This window comes from Pteropus medius, unplaced genomic scaffold (assembly GCF_902729225.1).
Source record: "Pteropus medius unplaced genomic scaffold, Ma_sr-lr_union100, whole genome shotgun sequence".
NCBI classification, from domain to species: domain Eukaryota; kingdom Metazoa; phylum Chordata; class Mammalia; order Chiroptera; family Pteropodidae; genus Pteropus; species Pteropus medius.
Genome location: NW_024341894.1, coordinates 3558538 through 3573307, shown reverse-complemented (window position 1 = coordinate 3573307; position 14770 = coordinate 3558538). Strand labels below are relative to the sequence as shown.

At 34.8% G+C, this 14770-nt stretch overlaps 1 protein-coding gene across 3 annotated transcripts in view; it reads left to right on the top strand.

Moving 5' to 3' along the window:
• Nucleotides 1–14770, top strand: part of NCBP1 (nuclear cap binding protein subunit 1) — a 35109-nt gene that overhangs the window by 1807 nt on the left and 18532 nt on the right. The window contains exons 2-9 of one of the 3 annotated variants that reach the window (XM_039856147.1): nucleotides 4370–4458; nucleotides 5017–5117; nucleotides 7146–7302; nucleotides 9343–9450; nucleotides 9790–9911; nucleotides 11335–11404; nucleotides 11877–12092; nucleotides 14233–14330. In XM_039856147.1, the coding sequence (XP_039712081.1) occupies nucleotides 4370–4458; nucleotides 5017–5117; nucleotides 7146–7302; nucleotides 9343–9450; nucleotides 9790–9911; nucleotides 11335–11404; nucleotides 11877–12092; nucleotides 14233–14330 (961 nt within the window). Of the gene's footprint in view, nucleotides 1–4369; nucleotides 4459–5016; nucleotides 5147–7145; nucleotides 7303–9342; nucleotides 9451–9789; nucleotides 9912–11334; nucleotides 11405–11876; nucleotides 12093–14232; nucleotides 14331–14770 lie in introns of those variants that run through there. The other 2 variants (XM_039856153.1, XM_039856157.1) reach the window with 2 other exon arrangements.

Here is a 14770-nt window from a genome sequence, read left to right as displayed (position 1 = left end):
AGTTCTTCCATTTTCTTTGCCTTTCTCACACTTTCTATTCTCCACTTCTTTTTCTTCCTTCTGAAGTATCTATCCCTAAAGGGAGAGAAAACATTTCCAGAGGGCAGCCTGGAGAATTGGATTTGAATATGTAGAAATACAACTTTTGCTTTGGTTTTCGGGATGCCAGCATAACTTTCTTAAGAGTTAGCTTCTTTTAATACCAGCTGGCAGCTAAATCATTTGGGTCTTGCACAAACCTCAATAAATAAGTAAAGGGAAAAAAAGTAAGGAGTTAATCAAAGTTTACAGTGGTGAATGATTTAGTAATGGATGGGGCAGTTTTTAATTCCTCTTAGGTACTACACCAAATCTGGAACTAATGTGAATTGCCACAATTTGGGTAACGATTAGATAGGGTTTACCCTAAACGATGATCTGAATCAAATATTTTAGATACTTTCCTTTTAGTTACACATCTATTAATTTTTTAAATCAGAAATACTGGAATCTTAAATATTGAAGACTATTTTAAAATAGGCTGAATTATTACAATCATACTTTAATAGCTACATCAGAGCAATTCTGGATTATTGGCATCTCTGCCTGCCACGACTTTCCATATGCTTGACTAGCTATAATCATTTCTTCAACAAATATTCAACAGTGCCAGGCACTGCCCTAACACCTAGCAGTACAGCAGTGGACTATATAAAGATAGAACCTCCCTTTAACAGGAAACAATCAAATAAAATATAGTGTATCATACGGTGGTAAGTGTTATGGAGAAAAATAAAACTGGGTAAAGAGGGTAGAGGCTGCTGTGGGGGAGGAGTTGCTGTTCTATATAGGTTGCTCAGGGAAAGCTTCACTGAAAATGACATTTGCAGGAGGTAAGGGAGCAAACCAGATGGCTATGTGGGGTAAAATAATGGTCTAAACATGGGCCTTAAGTCTAGAGCATTCCTGTCCTATTCACGGAACAGCAAGGAGGCCAGTGTTGCTGGAGCAGAGTGAGTATGGGGGAAAGGTATAGGAGATAAGATCAGAGAGGGAACAGAGGATCAGCTCATAGAGGGTGATGTTAAAATTAAATCTGTGTTGAGACTGTAGTATCCAGGATCCATGGAGACAGGAGACTATATCAATAAAGTTCACCTAGAAGTCAATTTATAGACAAAGAAAAGGAAATCTTTAGTGTAAATTGATGTGTATGGATGCTGGTCAAGCATTAAATCTACCTTATTTCTTAGAATCTCTAAGAATATTTCTGAAGCTTTTTAGTTATAAGATATGCATAGGATAATAGCTGTTCAAAACATTGTTTTGTTCTTTTAAGAAAGTATTTAGATTGTCCATCATCTTAGCCAAAAACCCACATTAGTTCCATTTAAGCTACTTAGAATTAGATCTTTATCCTTTATATTGTGACTCATTTTTTACTTAACTATAGACAAATAAAATGAATAGAAGTGAAATGATTTGGTAATCGGAGATAGAGTATAGTTTGTTTCAGAAGTTATGTTTACCTCTGCTTTAAGTCTCCAGGATCAAGGTACTTTTCCACTTTACCGTGTTCATTTTGATTACTTTCTCTTTTACCTTGTTTGATTTATGAATCTAAACCTTCTTATAGCGTACCTAATTCTAAATAAGGATATAAGATGTAGTACAACATATCTGTATAAAATTAGAATCACCTTAGAGGGGAAAAATTTACTTGATGTATTCACATCCTTTTAGATGAGTTCGAAAGAGACTTGCTTCTCTGTTCGATATTAGCCAAGGGTGTCTGAGTAAAGTGGCAATGTAATTTTAACTTACATTGCAAAACTTCTACAGAGTTACATTTTAATACAAAATCTGTTCTTGCTTTGGAGCTGCCATATATATGTTTTCTTGAGGGTACGTGAAAACATTCAGCTAATTCCTCAAATTTTATTCTTAATTAATCTTATTCTACTTCCCCATACACTCACCCAAGTTCTCTTCTGAATTCAATATGCTGTTATTGTCTGTGAGTTCAAATTGTGTCTGTAGTAACTGCCCCCCTTTATATTCTAATATCAGGTGATAGTGGGGCATCTCTTAATACTTTGTGCCTCCTTCCATTCTCCAAACAAAACTTGTCTTAGTCAAAATGGGGGAGAAGAAGGAGGTGTTATAATTCAGATATAGGACCGTGTACTTGAATTTTCTAGTTTTTCTTCAAAAGTCCTACCTTCCTTCCCCACAGCGTCATTTTCCCCTTACAAGAGGACCTGGGAGGATTGCTTTAAAGACTGGGGATGGAGTGGCTCCATAGTGTAGTGGTTAGCATGTCTGCTTTACACGCAAAAGGGCCTGGGTTCACACCCCAGGTAGAGCCATGGCCCATACCCCGGGGCACCAGGCCCTGGGTGCACACTGAGAGCTTGTGGGAGGAGACACCCCACCTTCAGAGATCCAGTTCTTAGGGGGAAAGGGGCAACATCCATAGGTCAGGGGTAATTACAGAGGTAGGAGAGAAAGACTGGGGAATGATTCCAAACTGATATGAGGACAAGCCAGCTGGATAATTAGGGAGGTTGTGGAGGCGGGTTGTGGAATAAAGGCTGGCAAAGTAGATGGGCCAGAAAAAAGGGAGCAGTGATTAGGCTTTAAAACGACAACAAACTGCTTTCATTTGGCTCGTTTTTCAGCATGTCCATTCTCCCAACTTTACCAGTAAACAACTCAGGTTCTGAAGAACACTGTTAGTATTCTGCTTTCTAGAACAGAGTTTCTCAACATCAGCACTATTGACATTGGGCTGCGTTATTCTTTGTGGTTGGGAGTTGTCCTGTGCAATGTAGTATATTTAGCAGAATCCCTGGCCTATACCTACTAGATGCCAGTAGCATTCCCCAGGTCGTTTCTCCAGAGATTGCCAAGTGACCCTTTGGGAGAAAAATCTCAACCAGTTGAAAACCACTGCTCTAAGAGAAGGCTGTTTTTAATGTCCTTGCTGACAGATTATATAAATATTACATTGAATATGCAGTTTTTTTCAATGAATGAATCCTGGAAATAGAATACCTTTGTGTGAAAGTTGGTTCTTCAGGTGGTGGAACCTTATTAGATCCTGCGACTTAGGTTTCTCTTGTACTTAAGAACCAAGGTCACTGATCCAACTGTGTCATACACGTCCACAACTTTATATGGGTAAGTATCTCCAAGAATATATCTCAGCTGTCACACTGTACACGTTTTATTTTTTTGTGGCATTATCCCTTCAAAACTATATTCAGTTTTAAACCAGATCATAATTAAGAGATTGGGGAGTCAAAGCACAGAGTGCTTTACCTTGTGGCCTTTTATGATACTTTCATCAGGTTCTACTTGGATAGCAATAGATTGATTTTATTCAGCATAGGTGCAAGTGGTACATGAAGATCATTTCTGTCACTGGAGCAACTTTTAACACCCCAGGCTTAGAATAGCCAAGTGCTGTGAAACAAAATAGTAAGAAATCATTAACAGCAAGTGTATGAGTAATACAGTCCAGTTGTGATTTGTGGCACAATTTCATTCAACTTGACTTCTTTAGCATCATAAAACATCTACTGTTTTCCCATCAATTATTTGGTATGGTGCCGAAGACTGTTCTTTGAGTATATGTCTGCTGGTTTAATTCCCATTGCTTGGAATAAATATACCGTAGTGCTATGTGATCTACAGAAGTAGAACTATTAGTTGAAGAGTTAAGAGCTCAGACACTTGTAAAGCTAGTGAGGAATCCTAATGTTTTATGCTCCTTTTGCCATCTTTTGAAGTTTTCCTCTTCATACCTGATACAAAAACTTTGTTTTCTAATCAAGTCTTTCCAAATCATTCACCTTGGTTTTGCACCCATATATTTTCAGCTTACATAATAATTTTCATTATTACAATAATGAGTACTGCTAGCAACTAAGGAACAGTAAACAACTCAAGTTTAAAGAATGTGAGTAGCAGTACATGATGTTACAGAGTGTTCTATCTGCTAGTGGGTAGCACCATTCCTGTCTGTCCACAGAAATGGACAGGGCTGCTTCATTCATATAGTTTTACGAGGCTAACCACTAGCAGATAAAACTCTGTAACATCATGTACTGACTGCTACTCCCATTCTTTAAATTTGAGTTCTCACAAAATTTAACATAAGTAATGCCTCCTGGAGTTACTATCGTGGCCCTGAATATGGAGACTGTTGGTTAATCCAGCCGAGTCTGAGAAGTGGAGGGTCAGTTAAGAGCTTCTACTATGTGTAAAAAGTAGGGCTTCTGGTAGAAAAGAGATTATAGCATTAAAAAATAAAATAAATTTATTTTAAATAAAATTTACGACGGGATTTATCATGTAACGTTATTTTTTTACATTGTTGAAACAGGAGGACAGCCTCACAAAAGGAGAAAGACCTCTGATGCAAATGAAACTGAAGATCATTTGGAATCTTTAATATGCAAAGTAGGAGAAAAGGTATGCACCAAAATAGACACAGATTATGATGAGTTTAGAGTTGTAAAGTCGACTGTGCTTTTATGAATTTCATCAACTGAAAACTTGATCTGTTTTAGGCAAAGTTTATATGGCCATGCATCTGTATCCCAAAGGAAATGCATATTAAAACCCTTGGAATACAGATAATTGAGAAATGTTTTTAGTACTTTTTATGGAATATGAGTCTTAAAAGAGATCTTATTGAATAGTTCTCTCAGTTTATAAATGAAGAGCCAAACAAATCGTGGATACTTGAGGAAGTTTGCTCAGAGTCATATAGTAAATGAATTAGAGAATAGAGCCCATTATGTTATGTATAATACTTATTCTGTTTTTGTAGACCGCTTACTTTTTAAATTTCTTCCATTCTCTTTTTATGGGTATCTAAAAAACAATAACTACCTGAATTGATTTATACTAAATCTGTCTTAGTGCCTTATGCATGTAAGGCTTTAACTTTTTTTATGATTACCTAGAAAATTTTAATTCACGAATTGCTGAGTACTTGACACATATTTAATATGCTGTCCTCTACAGAGTGCCTGCTCTTTGGAGAGCAACCTGGAAGGCTTGGCTGGTGTTTTGGAAGCTGATCTTCCTAACTACAAGAGCAAGATCTTAAGACTTCTTTGTACAGTGTATGTATGCAAAAGATTTATGAATCCAGGTGATAATGTATTATCTACTCTTAAATGCTTTGGGAAATGTTCAAAAGACGTGTTTTTGTTTCATATGTAATCAGCTTTCCTTCTATTAGGAAATTCGTACAAATGAAATGACCTTTGGCCCTTTCATTAACTCTTTCTTAGAAATAGACCTAAAATTCAGCATTTTCCATTTGTTTCTTAGAACCTTAGAATCATTCAAATTGACTATTTTTAAGTGAGAAAGTAGGCATGTTCACATTTCAGAGATTTTATTTTATGCACATACATTTAAATATATATATAGTAGAATAGAATTTAACTTATATTTTTAACCAGTAGTACCAAAAACATTTGAGAACTGGTCACTCAAGTAATAGCCTTTCTTGGAAGATGGCACCTGGTCTTCCTAGGTGGCCTCCCAACCAGGCCCGACCCTGCTTAGCTTCCGAGATCAGCCATTGGGCTTGTTCAGGATGGCATGGCTGTAGACCACGGACGGTGGCTCCACTGGGGTGTGAACCCAGGACCTTCTTCGTGTAAAGCAGACATGCTAACTGCTACACTATGGAACTATGTCCAGGAAGAGGCTTTTGAAGCTATTAATAGACATAATCTTTCTGAGTTAGGTTAGCTGGAACAAGTATCAGCATTTAATTTGTTAGGAAATTAAAGTGGGAAAAGTCTCACATGGAATCATGAAACATTCTCTTCCATTAGTGGAATTAGCAATCTAGACTTTTTCATCTCTCAGTCATTGATCACTCTGAATTGAATGCCCAAAGAAGTAGCTATAACTTCTGGATAAAGGGATCTTTGTACTTTACATTAAATTATAAATTTATCTATTAGGTATTTTTAAATTATGAAGGTGACTTTTAAGTTGTCATTTCAATTATTTTAAAATAATGTTTTTTAATGCTTAAGCTCACTTTTGAAATTTAAAAATGTCCATACAAATTGAAACCATTGGTAGATTTCATTTTAACCTCAAAGTACAGAATTTAGGTTACAATTTTTAAAAGGAATTCAGTTAATATTCAGGAAGACATATCCTGAATATGACTAAGAAACTACTAAGAAATATCATTTTGCTGTTATCCATAAGAGGTCTTCTATTTTGGAAGCATTTATTAGAATGGAGTAGATTTATGCTTAAACTCTGATGGAACCATGGTTTGGGGTGGGGGGGAATATTGTCAATGCAAATATCTTTATAAAACCTATTACTCCTAATACTCTACGAGGTACCTTGAGAAAACAGAAAAAGTATATGAGAATCTGAATGATCATGAATTTCTATTTGCTTTTCTTTTTGAGCTAATTTCTAAAGGCTGCCTAAATTAGGAAGCAATATTTGCTTTTTTTTAAGGTTTATGACTGTAGTCATCTCATACTTTTCAGATAATTTTAATGAAAATTAACGCACTTGGAGTAAGCAAACTGGAGTGTAAAGAAACCTTGCTACATCAGAGTATCATGTTGAAAATTCAGCAATTTAACTGATAGAAACTTAATTGAACTAGTTTTAGTTCTGAAGTTTTTCTAAGCAACCAGAATAGTGTTTCTCAAAGTGGAATCTTGATTTTATGACATTTGGTTAGCTAAGTTTAAAATGCTCCATCTCCCCATTAATGATTCTGCATTAAAGAAATTTCTTTCACCCAGCATTTCCTAGATATTTTACCGTGGAAACAATTTTTTGTAGAACTCCTATCCAGTTCCTCTGAACATATTGGACTAACACTGGTCTCGCATTAGTTTTATTTATTTCAGTTGGATAACTTCACAATAAGAGTGTTTTACTTTTTAACTCTTGGGATAATTAAAAATGAAAAATTATGGGGGCCACGTCTGCAACTCTTCTCAATATTTATGTTGAAGTAGTTTTAAAAACAGCTCAAAGTAATCCTGTTCCAAAGTTAATAAAATGATAAAAGGTTTTTTATATTACAAAATTCAGCAACCTAACATAATGCTATTGTTTTGGGGTTTTCTTGTTGTACTGGGTTCTCAAATCAGTGCGCGTCTGTTACCTGAGAAGTTGACAATTTATACAACATTAGTCGGACTGCTGAATGCCAGGAATTACAACTTTGGTGGAGAATTTGTAGAAGCCATGATTCGTCAACTTAAAGAATCTTTGAAAGCAAACAATTACAATGAAGCTGTATATTTGGTAAGTTATTTTTTTAGGGGAGGTATATTTTGACTGAGTGTTGAGATGGAGGGAAGAGGTGAACTACAACCAAATAATTTATCCTTTCTCTTGACATACAGTTCCCTACTCACCATAACAGCTACTGTTTTGAAACTGTTCTCATTAAAATTAGCACAAAGCTCATTACCAAGTCCACGGGTTTCTGAATCCCACCCAGTGCACCTCCCTGCAGCACATGACTCTTTACACTTCTTATCTCTTGATTTTTGCATCATCAGTTTTTTCAGGACCTCCCATTGCCCTCTACCTTCTATTCCTCGGTCTCCTTTTACTGGGCCATCTTCCTTTGCCCCTTAAATGTTTCTGTTTCCCAGGATTCTGTCCTCACTTTACTTTTCTTTAAACACTATCCTGGAGCATTTTTGTTCTCATAGTTTCATGAACCACCTTTATTTTGGCCATCTCCTTCTCTCCAAATCTATAATCTGTATCTCCTGCTTTGCCCTTTCTACTGAACTCCAGACCTGTGTTCCAAATACTACCTGGATAGCCCAGAGGTATCTTGCCTGGAAGTCCCTACATTAATGCATTATTCATACCTTCTTTTCTTCTGGCCTCTCCCAACCCACATTCAGTGGCTGCTGTCTACTGGATAACCCATCTAGAAATCTGAGCATTAATTTTTGTCTTCTCTTCGCCCCCTCATACTGTAGGCAGTCCCTAAGCCCTTTCAGTTCTACCTCCTAAATTTCTCTTCAGTCTGTTCCTTCTCCTTTGTCTCCAGGGAACTGTATGTCTTCCTCCCAATGTCTTAGCCTCTTAACTGATCTTTTCACATCCAGATTCTCTGCCTTTCCCTTTATTTTCTACAGTGGCACCAGAGTGGTTTTCTTATAACTAGGCTCTACTCAAGTTGGTATACAGGTTAAAAACCTCAGTTCCTTCCCATTGTCTACAGTTGATGGTCTTTAAAAGCCTGGTGTCAAAGATGATTCATTGGGTTGTAGAAAGTAAATATTAGAAATCTTTTATTTATCTTAAATGGAACTCAAATTATGCCTTACTAATACTTAATACATAGAATGACAGTGGGCCAGTGTATATTATAAAAATATATACATTTGTTGGAGGTAAGCGATCAAATTTTTTTACTGAGTACACAGTCAAAGTTTGGACACTCATCATCAGGCTATAAGAGTAAGTCCAGAATCCTTAGTCTGACACTCCTGGTTGCCTGCCACCTTCTATTTCTCTATCCTTGCCTGCCATATATCAAAATTACTTACACATCTCTGAACATACCTTGTGTTTAAACCCCTCTACCTAGACTACTCCCCTTGTTCTCCACTTGAGGAGTACGTTACACATCCTTTATAATGTAGCCCAGTTGTCTTCCATGATACTTTCCCTTACTCCCTTTGTCACTGTTCCTACAGCAGTTTTTATTTACTTTTTAGTATAGAAGTCATCCTTTTGGATTGAGAGTGCCCCACTAGACTCTGAGTTCCCATATAGCAAGGACTTTAATAGTTCTTAGCAGTGGCACACAGAAGATAGCCGATAAATATCTGTTCAGAACTTTTCATTTCTATAGTCCAGTGAAAATTTGTTCACAGCCAAAGAGGAAAAATGTTTGAAGTAGCTAGAATATTATAGTCTGGGTTCTTCTAAGAGTATGTAATGAAAACCTGTAAATGTACAGATTCCTTTCCTTCATAGGGTCTCTGTCACAACTCCTCAGCTCTGCAGTTGTAGCACAAAAGTGGCCATAGACAGTATGTTAACAAATGAGCATGGCTAAAAATTTACTTGTGGGCACTTAAATTGAATTCCATATAATTTGTACAAATCATGAAATATTCTTTTAGGTTTTTTCCAAGCATTTAAATATCTAAGAATTATTCTTAGTTTTCAGGCTGTGCAAAAACCAAGCAGCAGGCCAGATTTGGCCCTCAGGCTTTAGTTTTTCAGATTTGTGGTTTTAACCATTACAAGATTGCTTGTTTTGTAATTATTATAAGGGATATTTGATTTAATAAAAATTGTTTTCCCCAACAGGTTCGTTTTTTATCTGATCTTGTGAATTGTCACGTCATTGCAGCCCCATCAATGGTTGCTATGTTTGAAAATTTTGTAAGTGTAACTCAGGAAGAAGATGTACCTCAGGTAAGAAAACCCTTATACTGAATCATGTCCATATAGTACCAGAAATTTTTCAGTTAGTAATAAAAAACAAAAGGTAACAGATTATCATGCTGTAAATTCTTAATATCTAAAAGTTAAGTCAACTGGCATACTGGTGAGTTCTTGTGACATCTATATGTTAATTTAAATCACTCTGTCTAATAAGATTAAAACTAAAATATCTAGAAATGCTCTGAATGAGCCAGATGTCTTATATAAGCCCTGTTAAATAGCTTCCATAGATTTATTTCATTTAAGAATAAATGCAATATGAATAAATTTAACTAACACTTTAAACTTACCTTTTAAAAAATCCTTTAGGTGCGACGGGATTGGTATGTGTATGCATTTCTATCATCTTTGCCCTGGGTTGGAAAGGAGTTGTACGAGAAGAAAGACGCAGAAATGGACCGTATCTTTGCCAACACTGAAAGCTATCTTAAGTAAGGGGAGAGCTCATAGTTCTTTTTGTTGTTTAGGTAAAAGATATCTTAGTGATATCATAAATGTGTTATATTTTATCTGTTAGTAATACTATTTGAGTTGCATTTCTCAAAAATAAGCTGTAGAGTTCCCTAAGGCTTTCTCTAGGTAATTTCATACCCCTACTGAGACCCCAGAGTAATCAAATATATTGCTTACTGCTTTCGTGTAAAAGAGTTGTAACATAGCTGCTTTTAAGCCGCTTTTATCCATGTGTGAAAGGCATAAAATATCTTAACACAGTGGTTCTCAGATATTAGTATACGTAAGAATCACCTGTAGTACTTAAATATGCTCCAACCCCTGCCCCCAGACCAGCTGAATCACAGTATTTGAGAGAGGTTTGGACATCTCTATTATTAATTTATTCCACAATTGGAGAACATCTCTTTATTTCATATAAGTTAATCCTAAACCAAGTCCTTAAAACAGTGGTCCTTAACCTTTAATACTAACAATAGGCATTATTAGTAAACTTAAGCATAATTACCCAGCAGCTAGATAATGGTTTTATGTCCCCTTAAGTTTTTTGGAATAATTTTATTATGTTTCATTTTCTATCCATAGATACTTCTTGGGATAGTGTTAATATCTATTTGGTAAATTACAAATAAAGCTAAAAGAGGTCTAAAAATAGAAATCTACTTTTTAGTTCGTTAAACTACTTTTAAATGTTAGATTTTTAAAATGTTTTTATATTTTTGAAAAGTTATACTTCTTTTCTTAAAAAAATGTAGCCATTTGCCAAAGAATAAAAATAAAAAGAATACAAATATCTTATTATTTGAGTACTGGTACACGTCTTTCTCCTTTTTTATGCATATGGTAGTCCAGTATATACACTGTTCACTTGCTTTTTCCTCCCTTAATATAACTTAAGATTTGTTGCATAAAAACATACAGCTCTACCTTATTCATGTTAACAGTTGTATGGTATTCCACTCTTTTAACATACCATGATTTCTTTAGTTTCCTGTTGGTAGACATTTAGGTTATTTCCAGTCTTTTGCTATTATAAACAGTGTTTCGATGAATATCCTTATACAAATGTCTTTGTGTACGTACATGTGTAAATATATTTGTGGGGGATATGAATTCTTAGAAATGGCATTTCTATGTTGAAGTGTCTTAACAATTTTAATTTTGATTTAGTCATTGTTTTCCAAAGCAATTATACTATTCCAGATCTTCTAAAGAGATGATATCAGTGTTTGAAACTGCATATTCTCCCAGATTTCAATAATATAGTACGTTATCAAAAATGTTACACCTACCAGTATGATAGTTATTTCACTGCTTTAATTTGCATTTTATTAAGAAAGCAACTGAACATCTTTTTATGTTTTTAAAAACCTAAATGTAGATTTTCATTTTTATCTTTAGAAGACGCCAGAAGACTCATATGCCCATGTTACAAGTATGGACTGCTGAGAAACCACATCCACAAGAGGAGGTAAATTGATTACAGTCTTTTGTGATACAAGCACAGTCAGCTCTTGAGTAGATTCTTATCTCTGTGATGTACTTAAATCATTCAATTTGTATACCTCAGCTAGGTTTCCACAGTTCATATCAGGGGTCCACCTCTTCACAGCCCTAGGCAGATAGTGGAGCTTTAATAAATGTTAGAATGTAATTAAAACATTCCTTGTTCTAGAGGATTCTAGATGTCATACAGTTGACAATTTTTTTTTTTTATCGAAATGCCCAATTGGAAAAATGTAAAAAGTAACAGCCTCAGACAGATAGACTTTATAAATTAAAACAAAGACTTAGTACCATTCTCTTGTAGTATATTTGATAGCAAGTTAGCTTACTTTTGTACTCTGTATTTTAGAAGTAGTGATTTTTGATTTTGTCTGCTCAATATGGTATTTCTTCTAGCCTCCAAATATATATTAATTATTAAAAATTAATGTCTTTAGTATTTAGATTGCCTGTGGGCCCAGATTCAGAAATTGAAAAAGGATCACTGGCAGGAGCGGCACATCCTAAGACCTTATCTTGCCTTTGACAGCATCCTATGTGAAGCACTGCAGCACAATTTGCCTCCTTTTACACCACCTCCTCACACTGAGGATTCAGTATACCCAATGCCAAGGGTCATCTTCAGAATGTTTGATTACACAGATGATCCCGAGGTATGTGACCAACTAAAAAGTCCCTGTCAAAGGGCCTGCGTTGCATTGTACTTGTGATTTAATCTTGTTTGGATTTGCCTGCGATACATTTTAAATTTGAATTGTTTATTATCTAAGATGATCAATAGTAATGAAGTTAACGATTTAATTCAGTGAAGGTAATGGTTTAAACAGGATCACCTCATTATGCAAGAAACTATATTTAGCATGTGTATGTAGAGTAAGAAAGCACATTGTACAATGTAAGAGAGTAGGTTTCAAGAGCCAGATTGGTTTGGTTTTTAATCCTGGTTTAGTCAGATCCTAGCTGTGTGGTCTTGGGTTATTTACCTCTCTACCTGAGATTCCTAGTAGGATAATAATAGTATCTCATAAAGTTGTAATGAGGATTAAGTTATTAATACACGTAAGTGTATAAAACTGTGCAATACATGATGAATGCTCAATAATTTTAGCTATTATTCTTAAGGCTATTTTCAAGAAAAATACCCAGTTTTAGAGATTGTTCATTTCTAACCTTTACAACTTATTGTTGATATTATGTAATTATTTTTTAAAATATTTTCAACTTAAAAACTCCAAAGATGAGTATGAGCTGATTTTATAGTTTTTAAATATATGTATTCTTTATTTTGAAGTCAAGTTATTGGTAACCATTATACTTCAGCAATTAAAATATATAATTTTGATATTAATATTTAGCATAAAAATTTGCATTTTAGCTATGCTTATTATTTTATACTTTTGCATGTGAATGTCTGTCTTAACTTTAATAGCCAAGTAGCAAGCACAGTCATTTCTAGATTCATTCTGAATAGAAACTTGCCTAGCTGAAGTACCATACTTGTTGCTTAGTACATCCCAGTCAGCATAAAGCAGAATTGTCACGGTCAGCACAGTTGATGTTTTGGGCTGGATAATTCTTTGTGGTGGAGTGCTGTCCTGTGAATTGTAGGATGCTTAGAAGCATCCCTGGCCTCTACCCTCCAGATGCCAGTAGGATTTAGAGGCTAAATATCAGTTATGACCACCAAAACTGTCTCCAGAGATTGCCAGATATCCCCTCTCAGGGACAAAATTTCCCCCATTTGAGAACCACTGGCATAAGAACCAATATTACCATCCAAGGTCAAATTTGAGTTTTCTTTTTCTTCTCTTTTCTGTTCTACCATAAATTGCTTATGACCAGTGGAAATTTAACAATTATGATCTATCTCAGAGTAAAAAGTTGTCAGATAATTGGTTATACATAAGAAATTATCAACTTGCTACCTACTTACCTATATTCCATATATAATAAAATGCTTTTTAGTCAGTGGTCTAATTAGGTGTATCTAATTGAGAGTCTAATTTATGTTTGAGACTAGAATCTTTGTGATTGGATTTCTGTGCAAGGGAACTAGGATGAGACCTCAAAGTTTGTTTTATCTTGTACTATTTATACTTAATTGGTGTCGCCTCTATAATATGCCCATCATTCTTGCCAGAAGAGCATAAAATACAAAATATCTGTTCCCCTCAAATTGAAGGGGATTGTTTTTTTTTGTTCTGGCCTTAGAAAAAATATTTATTTAAAATAAAAATTGAAGATTAAAGTAAAAGTTATCAGCAGTCTACAATAGTAATTAAGTTATTAAAAACAAACTGAACCTGTTTGCTATGCACATACTTTTTTAAAGAATTAAATAATGTGTAGATAATGTTTTTTTTAATCTTTTAAAAACAATATAGTATGGATACTTTCAATGCATATACAATTTTTTATGTCTGTATATCGTGTTTGAAATAAAATTTTCACTCTATGTGTATTACAGAAGTAATTCACTCTTATTTAAAAAAATAAACCGTGTAGGGCTAATAATATACAAAAATTATTTTGTTTCATATAATTGAGGTGGGCAATTGATAGTATGGTGTCAGATGTGTAGAAGAGACTGCAGCTGACACTAATTCTGTCATGGATATAAGTTAACATGACAGTAAAGTTTGCTAAAAATATAGAGCTTTCACACTTCTGAGCTTTTATACCTAGCACCCAATATAGTGTCTGAAACATAATAAGCTCTCAAATATTTGTTGAATAAATGAAAGAAAATATTTTTTCTAAGTCTGTAGTATTTACATTTGGTTTTCTTTCCAGGGTCCTGTAATGCCAGGGAGTCATTCAGTGGAAAGATTTGTAATAGAAGAGAATCTTCACTGCATCATTAAGTCCCACTGGAAGGAAAGGAAGACTTGGTAAGATTCTTTTTATGTTACTTTTAGAGTGGAGAAAAGTTAGCAATTTTGATAATTTGATAAGAGCAAAATATATATTAAGAGTTTAAGAAAATCACTCTTCCTGACATCCCGACTTGCTAAGACCATTCTTCTTTGCTTTCTTGAGACCCCTCACCCTCAGAATAGTACTTTTCTGAGTGCTCTGTAGTACTGTAGTGCTGTATAGTAATGTGCATGCAATGCTGGCTTTTTTATGTGGATGTTTGCAATATGCTATGGACAGATTAACTTGAATGGAAAGCTCTTTTTAGTGTGATTATTAACAGTTCTGTTATGTATTTAGACATCTAGCTTTGGAAAAGTTTACTTTTAATATTTTCTTAAACCTTGGAAAGTTTTGGTTTAGAGTTTAGGGTGAAAAGTCTTTGGAGAGTGGTCTACCCTATTAAAACTTTTTA